At 33.3% G+C, this 19,565-nt stretch overlaps 1 protein-coding gene and 1 pseudogene across 1 annotated transcript; one reads left to right on the top strand and one right to left on the bottom strand.

Moving 5' to 3' along the window:
• Positions 1-907: 907 nt before the first annotated feature.
• Positions 908-3,578, bottom strand: LOC139528234 (M protein, serotype 6-like; annotated as a pseudogene).
• A 4,279-nt stretch (positions 3,579-7,857) lies between these two features.
• On the top strand, positions 7,858-12,786 carry LOC139528231 (voltage-gated hydrogen channel 1-like). The gene is made up of 3 exons (XM_071324113.1): positions 7,858-8,214; positions 10,254-10,758; positions 11,301-12,786. Exons 1-3 carry the CDS (start codon positions 8,209-8,211, stop codon positions 11,603-11,605), a joined length of 816 nt encoding a protein of 271 aa, XP_071180214.1. The 5' UTR covers positions 7,858-8,208; the 3' UTR covers positions 11,606-12,786.
• Positions 12,787-19,565: the final 6,779 nt, after the last annotated feature.

Here is a 19,565-nt window from a genome sequence, read left to right as displayed (position 1 = left end):
TTTTATAGGGTTGTAGACTACCTGTATGACCAAACCATGTAGTACATGATTGACCCCAGTGTCATCATGTTTGCACTGTGATCAAAACTGAGACAATTGTTAATCCCATTATGAGGATCAGATTTAAATCGGCTATTCAGAATGATGAATTTATAGCCTTGAAACAAAGACTCCACATTGGATATACATTCACAGTAACATAATAACTGTGTCCGAGTTCCTTATTTTAGATGATGATCAGATACAAGATTGGAGTAACAACAACTTGGACAAGGTTATACAATGTAGGTGCCTCTTAACCAAGTTTAAAATGATATTTGCCATGTTGTGTCTGACCTTGAAAACCAGATTCAAACTTCCTTAGGTAATGACATTTTACATCCTCATGAATGATGAATTTGTTAAACATTTTAAGTACATTTATGTTGTTATATGTGTTTGTTTGGATGCTAGGTGCAAGTAATTCACCAAGAATACATACATTTTTTGTACATGTACATGTATATCCCATTTAGTGAATCAAATTAATGATTGCGAAACCTTTTTTTTTGTCTTCTTGTCTTGAGTTTATGCAGGATTTGCAGGGTATAAAATTTGCATGAAAACATTTTTTTTTGTTGAGTTGTCTTGAGTTGTACATGTACTGGTAGATGCAGGGTTTGCCGGGTATAAAATCTGCATGAAAACATTTTTTTTTTATTGAGTTGCAGGATTTGCTACATTTGAGGTATAGAATTTGCATTAACACATTTTTTTTTTGTTCAGTTGTCTTGTGTTGATGCAGGATTTGCTTGGTATACCATTTGCATGACAACTTATTTTTTTCCAACTGACATTTTTTTTACTTACAATGTATATCATGTATGTGAAATCATTTTTCATGTTTAAAAATTAAAAAGACATTAAATTAAGTCCTCTTCCCAATGAATTTATTTCACAGAGAATTCAATGATTAAGAATAAATAATATATACATCTATATACAAATCAACAAACAAAATGGCTAGCTTATGCTAAGGTGGGAAATAATTCCATGAATGATTCTTCCCATGGGTTGTCATTTAAGTCTCCAGAAATGTCACTTCCATAGGGAGAACACACATCACTGAAATCACTACCGAATTCTGAGTCCTTAAATATAGATGTCTCCTGTCCTAATTTGTCTGTTGATTCATACATATCTGTAACAGAAAGCGGTGACGCGTCTTCTGATCTCTTGCGTTTACGATTTAAACTAGTGTCTTTTGTCACTGAAACTTCCTGTTTGCTTTTAACACATTGTCCATTCTGTGAAATAGAATCAAAAGAGTCCTGTTCAATCTGGTCTTGAAAATCTATTCCAATTAAATTTTCAATGTCTTTTAACAATTCCAAATTGATATCATTGAGGTCAGTTTCATTTATCATGTCTATTGCACTTAATTCGGGTTCAGTTTTAACTGATTCTTCTATTGAGATTTCAGTAGGTATTTCCTGCGTAATATGAACATTCACTTTAGTTTGAGAGTTCGTTTTGACAACAGGTTTTTCAAGTCCAGTTTCAACAGATGAGGACTCATGTTTGTAATAAACATGATCAAATTTTATGAGTTCATTGATGGATTCCAACTCTGCTGATGTGGGCCCCACCACGCCAGAGCTGGCAGTGATTTTGGGGGTATTTCCTTGGGCAGTGAGGATTGAAGAGTCACTTCCTCTACTGGCATCATCTGTGTCTGGTTTTGAGCTGATCTGCTGAACAATGCTAAGCAGAGACTGAAAAGACAAAAGAAGTTTACATTATAAATATTTTAATGGCTAAATTCTCATGATTACTGTGATGAAATGCTACTTAAATATCACACACAACTTTCTCTCACCTTTTTTAACAGGTAGAAAATGAATTTTAAATTATAATTGCTAACACTACATGTTGAAACAATGAAAGTAATCTTACTATGAAATATAAAGATGTTAAACATGCTAAAAATAGGACCATTGAATTTAAAGCAAGATTTCCAATTTGTAAAAATAATAGCTACATTTTAAGTGTTTACACAAACTTATTAAACATGTTAAAGAGGCTTGTGTTTCCTTTTTCTTTATTTTAATTGCAACATAAAATCACAGTAAGCATATTGTACAAGTCAAATTTGTAGTGTCAAATGTACATGGTTGCAAACTGCAAACCATGTTGTTTTTTTTTAAGTGTTTGATAAATCAAAACATGTGGTATAAAATAATATCAACAATTGTGATTGTTTTAAGTATAAAATTTGCTTGTGCATTGTCTGTCTCTTTAGCTTTTTTTTTTTAAATAATAAGGTAAATTAAATGATATAAAGATATTTACCTCATTGTCAGAACAGAGGTTGCGTATGGCATCATTGACTGAGACAACTTCTGAGTTTGTCCCCACGGCAGGAGGTCAAAGGATACTGCAGATCCCGAGGACTCAGACTTTCTCTCAGCCAATGAACCAGGTTGGCCCAGGCGTTCTTTAAGGTGTTGATTTTCTGTAATTAATGATGATGACTGTGTTTTGAGTTTTTTGTTTTCATCTTGGAGTCGTTTGTTTTGATCCATCAATCTAGTAACTTGTTGTTCCAGAGTTCCCATCAATTCTTTTTTCCTGTCTCTAGCTGTCTGTGCTGCTACTCTGTTTTTTAGTTTTCTGAAATGAACATAACAATGAAAATCAATTATGTAAGCATGTAATATAATTTCAAAAGCTAATCAAATACTGAGCATCATGCATGCTCATTGTTGTGTGCTTAATTAGCAGAGAAGTAGCTGCAAATAGTCAAATATCATAGAAGACCTAATTAAGAGCTACATGGTTCTTCAGCTATGCAGAGGAGCAGCATATATACAAATGTAAAAATTTTATTAAGTCCCTGACCTCCCGCACTTCAGGTGAGTATGCAATGGTGAGTAACCTGAGAAACTTTTGATTTAATTGACCACAAGTCATAAATTTTTATGCAATATATAGTATATACATTATATGTTGCACATGAAAGATGATGAAAAAGTACTGATAGAAAACCCCTTTCCAAAACCACCTCAAAACTGTTCAGAAATGTCAAAATATAAATATAATTAATTATTCACTAAGGTATAAATGTAATCAGCCTACCCCTCCCTACATCACTCACATCATGATCAGTGACTGTGTGTACTGTTTGTGACTATACCATGACCATATGCACAGTTACTTTAACCAAATTAGTGATTTGTCATTAATTAAAATTAAATGAGAATGACAACTAACTGAAAGGATGCATACCTTCTCAACATTTTCTCCTCCGGGGTAAGGTTTGTCAGCCGACGCCGTTTACGTGGTCCTCCCCCATCATCACTGAAAATGTCTTCGACAGCAGAGGCGTTGACGGTCACCAATTTTGGAACATTACCACTAGATGTGGTTATAACAATGGTTCTTGTTGTATTTCCTGACATTATGTCTTTCGTAGTAACCATTTGTAAGGAATGTGTGGTCAATTGGCCGTCGAAGTCGACAAAATATTATTCTTCATTGCTCAAGTCATTATTGTTTTCTTTTCTGTCAACGTTGTAAAGCTGATGTGGTGTTTTCTCATTGGCTTGTTTCATTTTGACGTATCTAGAATTATTAGCTTTGATTGGTCGTAGACTACTTCCGGTTAATATTTTTAGAAAATGACATTGGAAAATCCCTTTTAGCTAATCACATGTTTATCAACAGGGTAACCAAAGGCTGATGCAATTTAAAGGTCCATAAGGGAAAATATGTTAATTAATTAAGAATGACCCCTTACTTGAAAACATCCAAACTATGAAATAAAAAAATGGGGAGGGAGTTATTAAAGTCAAAGTGTTTTTCAAATATTTTTTCTTACCCCTCAAGGACTTTTTTAGGCATTTTGTGTGTTCAGGCAACTATGAATTCAGTATAGTCTCTGTATGAACCTCTCGACTAAGATATTTTTAAAACAAAAGTTAAATTTAAATTAGATATGTAAATGAGATTAAAATGAGGATTTATATCAATGTTTGTTTTATAGGGAATACTATATGATCCAGTTCAAGGGCTAACGTTAAATATAATATTGAGAATGGAAATATGCTTAAATAATTATTTCAATCATGCCAAGAAATCCTAGCTTAAAATACCGGTGGACCTCCTACGGCACCCATTAGTAGATACAGATTTAATTTCATTCAACAAATTAATTTATGCAGAGGCGGATTTAGAGGGGGGCCAGGGGGCCCGGGCCCCCCCTTTTTGAGAAAAAAATTTGGTTGCTTATATAGGGAATCATTGAAGCGTGACTGGAGCGGGCCCCCTCTTAGGTCAGTCAGTGGGCCCCCACTTATGAAAATTTCTGGATCCGCCACTGTTATGACCTTGATGTACGTCTCGCTAAGAACACGACCATTTATACCAAATGGTCAATATTAATCATCCATGTAATTTGCTCTATGGGATATTTGCAGAATTTCAACGGAGGCAATTTCTTGGCATGTTTAATTTGTGCAAAATGTGCATTATTTAAAATGTCTATCCTTCACAACTGAGTTTTCGTACCTCTTATCTATTTACAAGTCTTTGTTCAGTATTTAAATCTACATGCCACATGATGGCCATTTATTACCATGTTTCTCTAAGCTAGACTGATTGCATCTCTTACATCAGAAATATATATATCAAAATCTCATAAATCCAAATTTAGTTCTAATTCAAAAACTTTTGATGACCCGCAACAAAATGTCGGGGCGGGGGGGGGGGGGGGGGGAGTAATAATTGACCCCTGTCCGTCTGTCCATGTTTGGACATGGTTGTTTGTCCGGCTTTCTCCTCCTACAGTTTTTGAGGTACAACTTTAATATTTTGTAGGATGCTCTTTTTTTAATACACATGCTGAAGGTTTTGCATGATTTTTATTCTTTACAAATATTTTGAAAATGACAGGCAGTTGGACTTAAGGATGTACTTAGGTGAGGTTTTGGAATTTGTGTCAAATTTTTGGACTCCTTGGTGTTTTTCCATACAATACAATGTAAAATATTTTGCCCCATAACACCCATTTATTTTTTCATATAAGACTTAATAGCTCATGATAGGCAATTTATCAAAATTTTAGAAGATTTTTGATTTTCTTTCTTTTATTTTGAGACCCAACTAATACCAATTGCAAATATAGGGTAAAAGTCCAATTCAGCTTTTTCCCTCCATAGTTTAAATCTCAAATATCTCGAAAAGGAGGTCCATGACCTATCAATATTTTCAGCTTATCTTTATCTTTAATTGATGCTCTACCAGCTTATAGTATCAATTTTAATTTCTTAATTTCTTAATTTTTACCTCATCTCACCTAAGTACATCCTTAAGCTGCATAAAGAGATCAGGGTTTGTTCAGCTATCTCCTCCAACAGTTCTAAAGTTATAACTTTAATAATTTCAGTGTAAGATGTTCATACACATCTTGAAGGCGTGCGCATTGCAAAAAGTAAAATCACAAAAATACCGTGAACTCGGCGAAGAAAGTCCCTAATCAAATGGCAAAATCAAAGGATAAAACACATCAAACGAATGGACAACAACTGTCATATTCCTGATTTGGTACAGGCATTTTCAAATGTAGAAAATGATGGATTGAACCTGGTTTTATAGCGCTACGCAACTGTTACAGTGGCGGATCCAGAACTTTTCATAAGGGGAGGGGGACTGACTGACTGACATATATACTGAGGGGCCGTTCTAAGCATGTTTCAGTAATTCCTTTCTAAATCAATCAAATTTTTCACACAAAAGGGGGAGGGTCGGGCCCTAGCCTCCTGGGTCCGCCTATACAAAATGATTTAGGTTTCTTTTAATTATTCAGAAAATGGCAGGTGGGCTTAATTATTTTGGGTACTTGCTGCATAAAGAGATCATGATTTGTCCGGCTATCTCCTCCTACAGTTTTGGACGTACACTGCTATAATAGTTTGTAGCCTGTTCATACACATGAAAATGTGCATGGACACAGAATTCAAGTTATTTCGTTTGGAAATAAAATTGAGAAAGGTGGAATGTGTCAAAAAAGACCACAACCCTAACGTAGAGCAGACAACAGCCGAAGCCCACCAATGGGTATTCCAAGCAGCGAGACTCTTCCGCACCCGAAGGACTCGAGTCCTTCAGCTCAGTGTCCCCTAAACAAATATGTATATACTAGTTCAGTGATAATGGACGATATACTAAGCAGTGGCGGATCCAGGGGGGGGGGGGTTCCGGGGGTGCGCCCCCCCCTTTATTTTTGCCGAACAATGCATTTGTATCGGGACATATGTTTTGCACCCCCCCCCCCCTTTGCCCTGGGTGCCCTGGGTTAGCACCCCCCCCCCCCCCCTTTCGAAAATTCCTGCATCCGCCCCTGCTAAAGCCTGAATTATACACAAGAAACTAAAATTTAAAATCATACAAGACTAACAAAGGCCTGAGGCTCCTGACTTAGGACAGTCGCAAAAATGCGGCGTGGTTAAAAAGAGTCAGAAATGTTTGTACCGAGAAAAAAGTAAAATCACAAAAAATATACTGAAAGTCCCTATAATAAAATGTCAAAACTAAAAGTTCAACACCTCAAACGAATGGATAACTACTGTCATATTCCTCAGACCTGATCGACTTGGTACAGGCATTTTCTTATGTAGACGTGAAATGGTGGATTAAGCAGAGCGTGAACATTTAAAAAAGATGATGCTGTTGATCAAATTATTTTTTTTTCTTTGAAATTTACACAATGAGGTATATATATAGGGAAAATCTGGATTCAGAATATTCCAAAAGAAATAGAACGAAAACGAAAAATATTACACCCGGTGACAAAACAGGCCACAAGGGAAAAAAGAAAGTATTGTTGGTTAGAGACAAGTCGGTTGTATCATACAGTGTATATCGATGAATGGTAAAGCTGGAAACGAAAAACTACAATACACATGTGCCGATAGTATCATGCATCGGAAAAATATTCCACAACAAACTACAATACACATGTTCCGATAGTACTTCTTCTTCTTCTTCTTCTTCTTCTTCTTCTTCTTCTTCTTTTCTTCTTCTTCTTCTTCTTCTTCTTCTTCTTCTTCTTCTTCTTCTTCTTCTTCTTCTTCTTCTTCTTCTTCTTCTTCTTCTTCTTCTTCTTCTTCTTCTTCTTCTTCTTCTTCTTCTTCTTCTTCTTCTTCTTCTTCTTCTTCTTCTTCTTCTTCTTCTTCTTCTTCTTCTTCTTCTTCTTCTTCTTCTTCTTCTTCTTCTTCTTCTTCTTCTTCTTCTTCTTCTTCTTCTTCTTCTTCTTCTTCTTCTTCTTCTTCTTCTTCTTCTTCTTCTTCTTCTTCTTCTTCTTCTTCTGATTCTGATTCTGATTCTGATTCTGATTCTGATTCTGACAAAGGGTAACTTTGTTGTTATTGTTTTCTGTATACCATTGTATTCACAAAGGTTATCGATATAAACTTGCAATGGTTTATTATTAAATTTATAGACCTCAGACTACTGCTTGACTAAAAATTTTTTACATCATAGTGGGGGATCAGAATATTTTTTTAGGTAAATCTGAGACAACTATAACAGTAGTCTCAGGGTAAAATAAGCCATACTCCATCTTTTTGTTAATCTTTGCAGTTAAAACGCGCGTCTGGCGTATATAAACAATTTTGATCCTGGTATCTATGATGAGTTTATTCCTAAGAAAGCCCAAACTTTAATATTTTTATAATGATTTTATTCTAAAAAAAGAAAAAAGGGATTTTTTTTATATACAAAAAGGAGCATCTTTCTAATGCCCCCTATGCGCCCCATCCGACTTTTCACGTTAAGGTTGCTATCCGGAATTTCACCCCGCGTCCGATAATCAGTTTCAGTTTTAGTATTTTTTTGAAGAAAATAAACAAAAGATTTTTAGATAATTATATTTTTTTCAATTTGTGATAAAATCTTATGACTTTTGAAGAAAGATTATAAAAGAAATGTCCTTTGATTTAAATCTCGACATAGCGGGAAGCAACTACAAAGGCATCAAATTGTAAACAAAGTGGGTGTCATTGACCCTGCGAATGCGAGCAAACAACAGAACAAAAGTCAGCGTGCAGAATCAATGAGGACAAGGATTTGATAGTATGACAGTGCTTATCAAGTGCAAAGCTTTTGTTCTCGGGAAGTGGTCAGATGTATGAAGACTATACTTAAGACTAGAAGTAATACAGAACCAAGATGAAGGTAATATTATGCGACTCTAATATAATCTTCACTCGAATTCAGTTCGTTTTAAAGACAAAGAATGACACTTAAATAAGGGGGCGGATCCTTTTTGTTTTCAAGAGTGTAGACATTAAAACAAAGAGATGACACTTGTAAGTCTAAAATCATATAATTATTTGATTATCTGACAACTTTCAATGATACAGAAACTCCCTTTCTTTCAACTTATAAATATATTTAAGAATATATAAAATTTTGATGTTGAGCAATGACAGCATGTTCAGTCACATAAAGCACAGTGCCATTGTCATGATGCAACATGATTGTGTATTGTTGATGAGTATATTCCTTAATTAAATCTGTTCGCCCAGGAACATATATATTAGATATACATGTACTGTTCCCAGGTTGGCCCTAATTAGTAGGGATGGCAATGAGTACTCGAGTACTCGATTGGAATGCTGAGTACTTGAGTACAGTTTGGAATTAGAGGTTGTTCTAATTTGTGATTTTTCCCACAAATGATTTTGATGCTTGATGTGTAGTAGATATAATACTATTATATCTCATGAAATTCACATTTATCTGATACATTTCTTCAATTTTTTCATTTACAATATCATTTATAAATCTTATACCATTTTCAAACAAATCTTTATAAAAAAATAGGTTTATTTTCTACCTTCATATTTTTGTTAAGCCAGATTGGACTAGCAAGAAAGCATTCCCAACTGTCATATTATGAAAGGTTATTACAAAAACACTGCATCCAACCTAAAATATTAACTTTTCAATAGACGTTTAAGATTCTTCCAATTACTGCGAGTACTCGAGTATCATGACCGAGTATCCGAGTATTAAATTTCAGATCTTTTGACATCCCTACTAATTAGACATAAATATATACATGTACATGTATTTATAGAATGGGTATACATTTACCATGAAGTGTTTAATACATGTAGATCTACAATGCATGCTTATATTTATTTGATAAATATAAATAAAAAAAGCATACATAAGTGACTAGATTTGTCAGCTTTCCTAATGTACCAATGGTCCAGGTTCTCTCGGGCCAAGTCAGCTTCCTCAACCATAAAAGAACATGGCAACTACGAAAAAGCCAAGAAAGCTGAAAGTGGTGTTAAACAGCATGAAATCAATAATCAAAGTTCTAACACCCCAACTTAAATTGTCAGTACTTATTGACTACTATATATATAAATTTTTAGTGATGTTTTGTTTCCTGTCATTAAAAACATTGATACTGAATAATGTATTAAATACTAGATTCTTAAACAGTTTTATATATATGTTGATTTTTGATTTTTTTCTTGGCTTTAAGTGTTACAAGTAACTATATAGTGTATATCCCATCAGCCCAGGGCTTATAAAGTTCATCAAACTTTAGATAATGATTATTCTACTCATACTCCAAAAATCAACCAATTTTAAAAAATACCGGATTTTGTGTGATGTGCCAAAATGTTGTACTCCGAATACTTAGCATGCTTAGTTATATTTTTATGTCAGAAAGGACAGGCATCACTTATTATATATACATATAGATGTTAATAAAAAGGATTCTTGGAGATGTGGCCATGGTCTGGGATATACCTCAATCAGACATCAATTCAAGTTGAACATAGACCAGTTAATTAAAACAAATTAGAGATAGTATTGGATATTGGCCAACACATTTATAGAGTTTTAAAACGTTTTGATGATGTTCAATTTTAGAGGGGGGATAGGAGGGGTCTTGATCCCGAAATCCCGGACTTGAAAAAACAAAATCCCGAGGTCCCGAATTTAAATAAAGCAAATCCTGACATCCCGAAATCCGAAAAAAAGGATTCCCGGATCCCGAAAGGGTCAATCCCGAAATCCCGAGCTTAAAAACACCCGATCCCGGAGTCCCGATAAAGGTCCTATCCCCCCTCATTTTATATATCAAAACTTGCATTTATACATACATATGCATACTGTGTTCTAATATGTATGAAGTGTACATGTACATGTAATGAAGATTTTACTAAAAGTTTTTATTTACTTTACAGATTCAAATGGACGGATTTCACAAAATTTATGATGACCTTGAAAAGGTTATCGACAAAGAAGATACAAACAGTTCCATTACTTCGGACTCTGATGACGCAAAAACTGACCTGAAGACATGTCGTGAGAAAGTTGAATATGTTCTCAACACAAGTAAATTCCAGATTGTTATCGTGTGTTTAGTCATTTTAGACTGTCTCTTTGTAATAGCAGAACTTTTGATCGACATGGAAATAATCACTCTGCCGAACCACCATGCAAATGTTGCACCAATGGTTTTCCACTACTGCAGTTTAGCTGTCTTGTCCTTATTCATAATTGAAATTATAATACGCATTTGCGCATTAAGACTCAAGTTTTTCAAACACAAATTGGAAATGTTTGATGCCATTATTGTGATTGTCTCATTTGTCCTTGACATTGTATTTAGAAAAAACGAGGGTCCAGAAAGTGGACTAGGATTGTTGGTTGTTCTCAGGTTATGGAGAGTCACAAGGATACTGAATGGTAATTTACTTGATTATTATTTTGCATGTGGTACTTAATTTTGGAATAGTTATTTAGATACAGAGCTATGATCAAACCACAATAATAAAAAGGAAACATTTGAATTTTCACACAACAGTGCACACTAAAAGAACTGAATGAAAATAAATGTTTACTACAACCAATAAAATCGACAAGATCATTTTGTTAGAAACGACAGAATAAGAAACAGTAATATAATAGTGACATACAATGAATTATTCTGGAGTAACCATATAAAAATAGGTCCTTGAAATAGGTAGACAAATCCTGATCAGAAGTGAATTTAGAATATTAAAATATTCATTTGAATTCTAATATCATTATTTGTATTAAAGTAGCATTTTTGAAACTTATTCTTTGATAAATGCACACAAAATTAAATTTCTTAAATTAACAATAGCATGAATAGAGTGTTTATTTTTTACATGACATTAAGCAGCCACCTTTAAATGCATAAACAATGATGGCTCATGCAATTAAATATTTTTGAACTGAATAATGTATGTATTCTTTCTTTGTAGGCATTGTCCTTACAGTAAAGAAACAAGCAGAAAAGAAATTACAGAGAGAAAGACGATTACGGCAGGCATGTGAACAAGAACTGACAAAATATCGTGAATATTGCACTGCGCAAGAACAGGAAATAGAATTGTTGCGAGGTTTACTTCGGAAACATGGGATAGAAGACATAACGAGAATAGACAGACAGCCGATTGTTGTACGCACCATTGATGTCGTTGCTGAAGTCAACCACTTTGCATCGGAAAAGACTTCTAGTACCGATTCTGGTAGTGAAAGAAATTCTAGTCCACCGGCGAGCAGCTGAATTGTTATAACTTGTATTTTATTTTCTTGAAATGTAAAAAAAATAGTGCTTTAGTAAACAGATACACATATGTCATGTTTGTACAAAGTATAACATCTTGCCATAATTGCATAGCAGTAGAAGTATCATTTTTATACACACAAAAAATGTATTTAAAATAATTATGTATATTTTAAGATCTACAATGTGTCATTGTGAGTGCAGATGCAGTTAAACCTGGTTTAACCAAACTATATTTAAACTGGAAGTCTGTTTAACCTGTAAAACACATTGTCATACAATATATAATTTCAATTTATTCTGTATCCAATAAATTGCTTATTAAGGAGGGTATCCAACACCTTGACTATATGTAATTTAAAGGTTGACATCAAATATAACCAAGAAAGGGTTACTTGCTCTACCAAAAAGTTTGTGTCTTAATCTGTAATTTTTGCCTTAATGAAGTAGAGAAAGAGAGACTTAGGCATAATGTTAGTTGTGGCATTGATTTCCACAATATATAAGTTTATTGTCAAAAAAGTTTGCAAGGAACATTTTGGGGTGAGTTACATATAGGTTAGCCCAAAGGGAAAGTATATCTGTATACTGCCCAGAATTCAACCCTGCAAAAATAGCAGTGTCAGATCCAGGGGGGTGGGGTGGAACCCCCCCTTTTTTTGGAGGATCAATGCATTTGAATAGGGACATTTGGTTGGAACCCCCCCCCCCCACCTTTTATCCTGGGTTGGGAAACCCCCCTTTTAAAATGGCTGGATCCACCCCTGAATAGAGAAGTATTAAAAAAATCATTTGAATCTCATACAGTTCCATTAAAATTGATTATTCTTTATGTTTTAATTTTAGAAATGAATTTTAATGACAAAGTGCCATATGTTTTTTACATGTTTGTAAGGCATCCCTGAGCTTGTAGCTATAGCCACTTACGATCATGGACATGTATGTTATAATTTTTCTCATGAAGGTTGTTTATCTCCAATCAAGGTTGAAAAGACAGAAGTCTACTTTCAAAAACAAATTTAAGAAATTAAAAATAGGTTAATATATTCTGATGAAAACGTCTTAAAAACGGAAACTATAAAAATAAAATCATAAAATATTGAAAGACTGAATCTCATGTTGAAACAAAAAACATTTGTTAAACAAATTTCAACTCCCACAGCTAGTTGCAAAAAAAGAAAGGATATTGAACATTTTTGTCATTGTAGATAAAACCCTTGCCATAAACATGGTATTATATATTTGAATATAGTCACATTAATTTTTAGTGGTAGACTTTGATATACCCACCTTTATATATGTTAATTTTTATTATCTGATTTACTTTCTATAAATAAATTCGTTTAAAAATACCATTGAAACTTCATTAATTGAATGTACTTCAAAAATAATAACTGACTTTAATTTCATTTAAGGTAGCACAATACAAAGAATTTTTTACCTCCAATCACTAACCTTTGAAATGCTGTAACTTTCTTATTAATGCAGAGAAAATAATAAAAGAGGTATATATAGATAGATAAAAGATTAATCTTTTAAATGAATGCAATATTTTTATTATGCAATCATTATGTAATCAATTATTATGTAATTAGTGGCAAAATCTGGGTAGGTTCACTTGAATGAATTTAGCTCTATCATCTCTTTAACTATATAGAAAATTTTAACGAAATCTTAATCAACACATCATGGGCTTCAAAAGGGTGTCTCAGATTGTCTCTATGGTATTCCATTCTCTCAAAAATCTCTAATTAGTGTAAACATCCTAACCACATAAAAGAAGATAATGTTTAATTAGGTGTAAAATTTGTTCTATACATTCTATCTGAAATCTGAGACACCCTTTTGTAGATAATGGCCATAGGAACAACATATAATAAAATCAACCCTCTAGGGATACCTATGCAGAAGCTAATTTCATTTGAAAGTGGAAATTTGGAGAAAAATATTTTAGACACAGTTAACATTATAATTGGTTACATAATTGTTGCATTATACTAACATTGCATTAATTTGAAAGAGTAATCTGTTAGCTATCTAAAACTACATCTTTTATAAATTTTCAAGCATTATTAAGAAAGTTACAGCATTTTAAAACTTGGGAGTTGGAGTTATAAAATCTTTGTATTGTGCTACCTTAAAATGCAGTTTCAAATTTGGTTTCTGATTTAGATTTACTGTTATGTCATATTTATAAGAAACTATTATCAATGCAAGTTTGTTCTAGTCAATTCTGACATGAAATAAAAAATGTAATTTATGTTGTAATAACTTTAAATGTTTTTGTATGTGTCAATTTCAGTAGCAGAATTTAGATTTTACATGCTAAAGAGCTGTTCAAGAATTTTAAATTGTACATGTTATTTTGAATAAGCTATATATATATATATTATTTTGATATTTTTAAACCGATTTGTATCTTTCTAAGCATGAGCCATATTTAATCATGATTTTCATTAACAGTATGCAAATGAAATAATGTACGTGCTTGTGTTCTTGGTAGAAAGGGGAGATAATAATTAAATTTTGATTTATAGTATTATACACACTGGTATATTAAAAAAAGGCTGTTTTCGTATTCTTTGTCAAAAATTTATTGTAAGGGAGACATAAGTAAGAAAAAGTGCTAACCCAAGTCATAAATTTTTTATAATATCGAAAGGCATGTATCAACTCACTTAATGATTGCTTGCTTAACCTCCAGTTGAAAATATTTCATGCATATTTAAGACAAGCTGCTAACTTGAGATAAAATGAAAATTAAATTTGTCATTTATCATAATGGGTGTTTTGATCAGAAATTATAGTAAGGTTGCATTGTGAATTTTTCTTTAAAAATTTATAAGTATGGATTCTGTTTAGAAAAAGAGTAGCAGTGAGCCTTATTTATTCCTTAGTCAACTTTTTGTGTCTGAACATTTGTTATATACCATTTTCTTTATTTGAAGCATAATTTGCCTACACGCTCAATGCATTCTGCTGTAATATGGACACATTCTTGTTACTTCTGGGTTACTCTCAACTGCTTCCTCTCCTGTGAGAGAATTTTCTTGATAGATTAATACAGTGAATTTCTTGTAAATGGCTCATGTTTAAAAATGCATTATATATCATTAGTGCTTACGTGTAACGATCTGCATAGTGTTGCTTTATAAACCAGATTTGTATTTATTGATACTGTTTACATATGAAATATTATTTTGAGTTCCTTTGATGGAATGTATTATTTACTGGTTACACATTTTGGTTTTGAAAAATTCAAAACTGTACTTGCATATAGGGCAATTTGTCCATTGGAGTTGAGTCAATCAAAAAACCATTAATAGTTGTTGTTTTTAAAATACTCTTTATTCTAAAAGCACCTTTGTCCCTTCAGATTTCAGCAGTGATAACTTGTATCTTACTAATAAATGAATATCTTATTCCCTTACACTTTTCTTTATTCACTTTAAAAACAAAACAAAAAAATTTTCTCTTACTGGCGGTCTAATAAAAGATATATTTATATAAGTCTGATGCATTGTTATTTGTAATTTTTCGTCTTTACAATTTTTATAGATATTAATACAATGTACCAACAGGAGGAGATATGTATAATGTTTTTGAAGTCAAACATCAGACTTTAATGGTTGAAGGTAGGATATGCCTGGTGATAATACGTCATGGTTCTACTTAAATATATAATCCATATCTAATACATTATATATTCTTACTTGAATTGTAAAAATTAATGAATTATATGTACAAAATAAAATATAAATTGTTTTGTTAGTTTATTTATACATTTTATCTTCATATAATTTAATTTTGGAGGTAATCAGTCTTCTGATTGAATGACGTTATTTTGTTATCAGCCCGTAGACATAATTTAGTCATGTGACCGTGACGTTGTCAACGTTTTTACATGGTTTTCTACGGTTTAAAATGGAATTTAGAATTAAATTATAAGAAATGACTGTAATATTTTTTCTGTCTATTCGAGGTAACATAAAAAATGTGGTGCACACTGTTAAGAAACCCACTACACGCGTTATTCAGTGTGCACCAAATTTTTTACGTTATTTCTTCATAGACAGAATAAATATTACAGTCATTCCTAAATGAAATACAAAGGTTTACTAGAGTGCCAAACTTGAACGATGTGGGAATCATTTTTATCTCACCTGGCCCAAAAGGGGAGCTTTTCTCATCACTTGGCTTCCATTGTCGTCTGTCATCGTTCGTCACTCTTCATAGGAGTGATTACTCTTAAATGTGAATTTTTTTCACCCTCTTTTGTCTTTTGAGCAAAAACTGAAGAAGATAGAGAGAAACCAAACAGACTACAAGATCAGTAATACAAGATAAAAAAAAATAAAGATTTTTGGCATGAAGTATATTCTTGTCTACAATGTTGGAGAGTGTCCTTTGTTTGATATGCACATAGACCCAGTTGAGCCTTTAGTTACTGCCTATCTTTAATCAATTGCTTTTGTTTCTTTATGGTAAAGCTCATCAGATAAAATTGGAATTAATCAACAGAATGGTTTCTTTTTAATTTAGTATTCATCATACAACTCAAATAAACCATTGGTAGTCATATGATTTTATGGTGTTACCATATCATCTTATTTACAAAAAGAAATATTTGACTTCATTGAGTTGATAAATATTATCAGTGTGATGTGGTAAAATCTATATTTCTCTAAATCTTATATGCAGATCATTTCTATTTTCCTGACTTGTTGATTATTTTTTATTATCAACTTGTTGTGAGTTCAATCTTAGTTGTTAGTTGGCCAAAATATACTTACCATTATATTGGTTATAATATCATATATTCCTGCTGTCCTCTGTATATTCTATTATCATATGACGTCATGTAGACAGGCAACCATGTCTGATGACGTCACTTATAAAGAACACATCTTTTTGAAGATCTGTGACTCATGGATGTATGATCCAAGCCTCACGTTTTAAATTTTAAAAACTTAACTGTCTCAAGTGCAGCTACAAATGTATATCTTATCACACTCGATGCTACAATAGAATCTATGTCTTCGAATTCCTTTGTAGAAAGGGATAAATAATAATCAGTACTATATGAACTGAACAGTAAACACAACACAGCCATCAATATATATCACTTAAACCTCAGAAATTAATAAAATTCTGATAATGTAAATGTATATGTTTGGTTGTCAATTTCTACCTAATGCCGCTTGTATGTTTATGGGCTTGTCCCAAGACATTAGTTATAAATAAATCACAGCATTTGGATTGATGTCTCATTGAAGTATACTCCATTTCTCTTGGCCTCAGTGACTGATAGTCATTTAATTACAGTATTTAGATTGATATCTCATTGATGTATGCTCAATGTCTCATGGTCTCAGTGACTGATAGTCATTTAATTACAGTATTTGGATTGATATCTCATTGATGTATGTAAACATTACTTATATAGTTATTGTAATAACTTTAACAACGTTAACGTTCACGATATCGATCGCGAGATTTAACTTCTTCTAATTAATTAAACGGACGTCTGTTAAAGGGCCGTCGTTATCTGATGGTATCAGAGGGATTAAAAGGTAAAGGTCAAATCTGCCGAGCGGAAAGACGATTTTAACTGCAGACGGCAAAAATAACTGATTGACAGCAATTTTGAAATACGACAGCTATTTAGAATGTAGAACGTCTATAAAATCGATCTAGTCAATAATAATAGCTGTTAACAGGCATCATAGGCAGTAAGCGGGCTTGATAGCTCTTTGGTTTTTCTAGTGATGCTCAATGTCTCATGGTCTCAGTGACTGATAGTCATTTAATTACAGTATTTGGATTGATATCACATTGGTGTATGCTCCATGTCTCATGGTCTCAGTGACTGATAGTCTTTTAATTACAGTATTTGGATTGATATCACATTGGTGTATGCTCCATGTCTCATGGTCTCAGTGACTGATAGTCATTTAATTACAGTATTTGGATTGATGTATGCTTCATGTCTCATTGTCACATTGACCAATAGTCATTTAATGACAGCATTTACCCCATCTCTCATGGTCTCATTGACCAATAGTAATTTAATGACAGCATTTGGATTGATGTCTCATTGAAATATACTCCATTTCTGATGGCCACTGTGACCAATAGTCATTTAATGACGGCATTTGAATTGATGTATGCTCCATGTCTCATGGCCATAGTTAATGACAGTAATTTAATTACAATATTTGGATTGATGTCTCATTGAAGTATGCTCCATGTCTGATGGCCACTGTGACCAATAGTCATTTAATGACGGTATTTGAATTGATATATGCTCCATGTCTCATGGCCATAGTTAATGACAGTAATTTAATTATAATATTTGGATTGATGTCCCATTGAAGTATGCTCCATGTCTGATGGCCACAGTTAGTGACAGTAGTTTAATGACAGCATTTGGATTGATGTATCATTGATGCATACTCCATGTTTCATGGTCTCATTAACAACAGTCATTTAATGACAGCATTTGGATTGATGTCTCATTAAAGTATGCTCCATGTCTCATGGCCACAGCTCCATGTCTCATGGCCACAGTTACTGAAAGTCCTTTAATTACAGTATTTGGTTTGCTGTCTCATTAAAGTATGCTCCGTGTCTCATAGCCACAGTTACTGACAGTAATTTAATGACAGCATTTGGATTGATGTCTCATTGAAATATGCTCCGTGTCTCATGGCCACTGTGACCGATGGTCATTTAATCACAGCATTAGGATTGTTGTATCATTGATGTATGCTCCATGTCTCATGACCATAGTTACTGACAGTAATTTAATGACAGCATTTGGATTGATGTATCATTGATGCATGCTCCATATCTCATGGTTCATTTACCAATAGTCATTTAATGACATCATTTGGTTAATGTCTCATTGAAGTATGTTCCATGTCTCATGGTCTCAGTGACTGATAGTCATTTAATTACAGTATTTGGATTGATGTCTCATTAAAGTATGCTCCATGTCTCATGGCCACAGTTACTGAAAGTCCTTTAATTACAGTATTTGGATTGCTGTCTCATAAAAGTATGCCCCGTGTCTCATAGCCACAGTTACTGACAGTAATTTAATGACAGCATTTGGATTGATGTCTCATTGAAGTATGCTCCGTGTCTCATGGCCACTGTGACCGATAGTCATTTAATCACAGCATTAGGATTGATGTATCATTGATGTATGCTCCATGTCTCATGACCATAGTTACTGACAGTAATTTAATGACAGCATTTGGATTGATGTATCATTGATGCATGCTCCATATCTCATGGTCCATTTACCAATAGTCATTTAATGACAGCATTTGGATTGATGTCTCATTAAAGTATGCTCCATGTCTCATGGCCACAGTTACTGAAAGTCCTTTAATTACAGTATTTGGATTGCTGTCTCATTAAAGTATGCTCCGTGTCTCATAGCCACAGTTACTGACAGTAATTTAATGACAGCATTTGGATTGATGTCTCATTGAAGTATGCTCCATGTCTCATGGCCACTGTGACCGATAGTCATTTAATCACAGCATTAGGATTGATGGATCATTGATGTATGCTCCATGTCTCATGACCATAGTTACTGACAGTAATTTAATGACAGCATTTGGATTGATGTATCATTGATGCATGCTCCATATCTCATGGTCCATTTACCAATAGTCATTTAATGACATCATTTGGTTAATGTCTCATTGAAGTATGTTCCATGTCTCATGGCCACTGTGACCGATAGTCATTTAATTACGGCATTTGAATTGATGTATCATTGATGTATGCTTCATGTATCATGGTCCCAGTGAGTGATAATCATTCAATCACAGCATTCAGATTGATGTCTCATTGATGTGTGCTCCATGTCTCATTGCCTCGGTGACTGAAAGTCATTTGATCACATCATTCAGATTGATGTCTCATTGATGTATGCTCAATGTCT

The sequence above is a fragment of the Mytilus edulis genome, chromosome 6, assembly GCF_963676685.1.
Source record: "Mytilus edulis chromosome 6, xbMytEdul2.2, whole genome shotgun sequence".
NCBI classification, from domain to species: domain Eukaryota; kingdom Metazoa; phylum Mollusca; class Bivalvia; order Mytilida; family Mytilidae; genus Mytilus; species Mytilus edulis.
The sequence above is the reverse complement of the archived record's forward strand: the minus strand, read 5'-3'. Positions and strand labels throughout refer to the sequence as shown.

Coding starts and splice junctions, on each gene's coding strand:
- LOC139528231 (XM_071324113.1), top strand. Junction 10,759..11,300: donor AGTCACAAGGATACTGAATG/GTAATTTACTTG, acceptor CTTTCTTTGTAG/GCATTGTCCTTACAGTAAAG.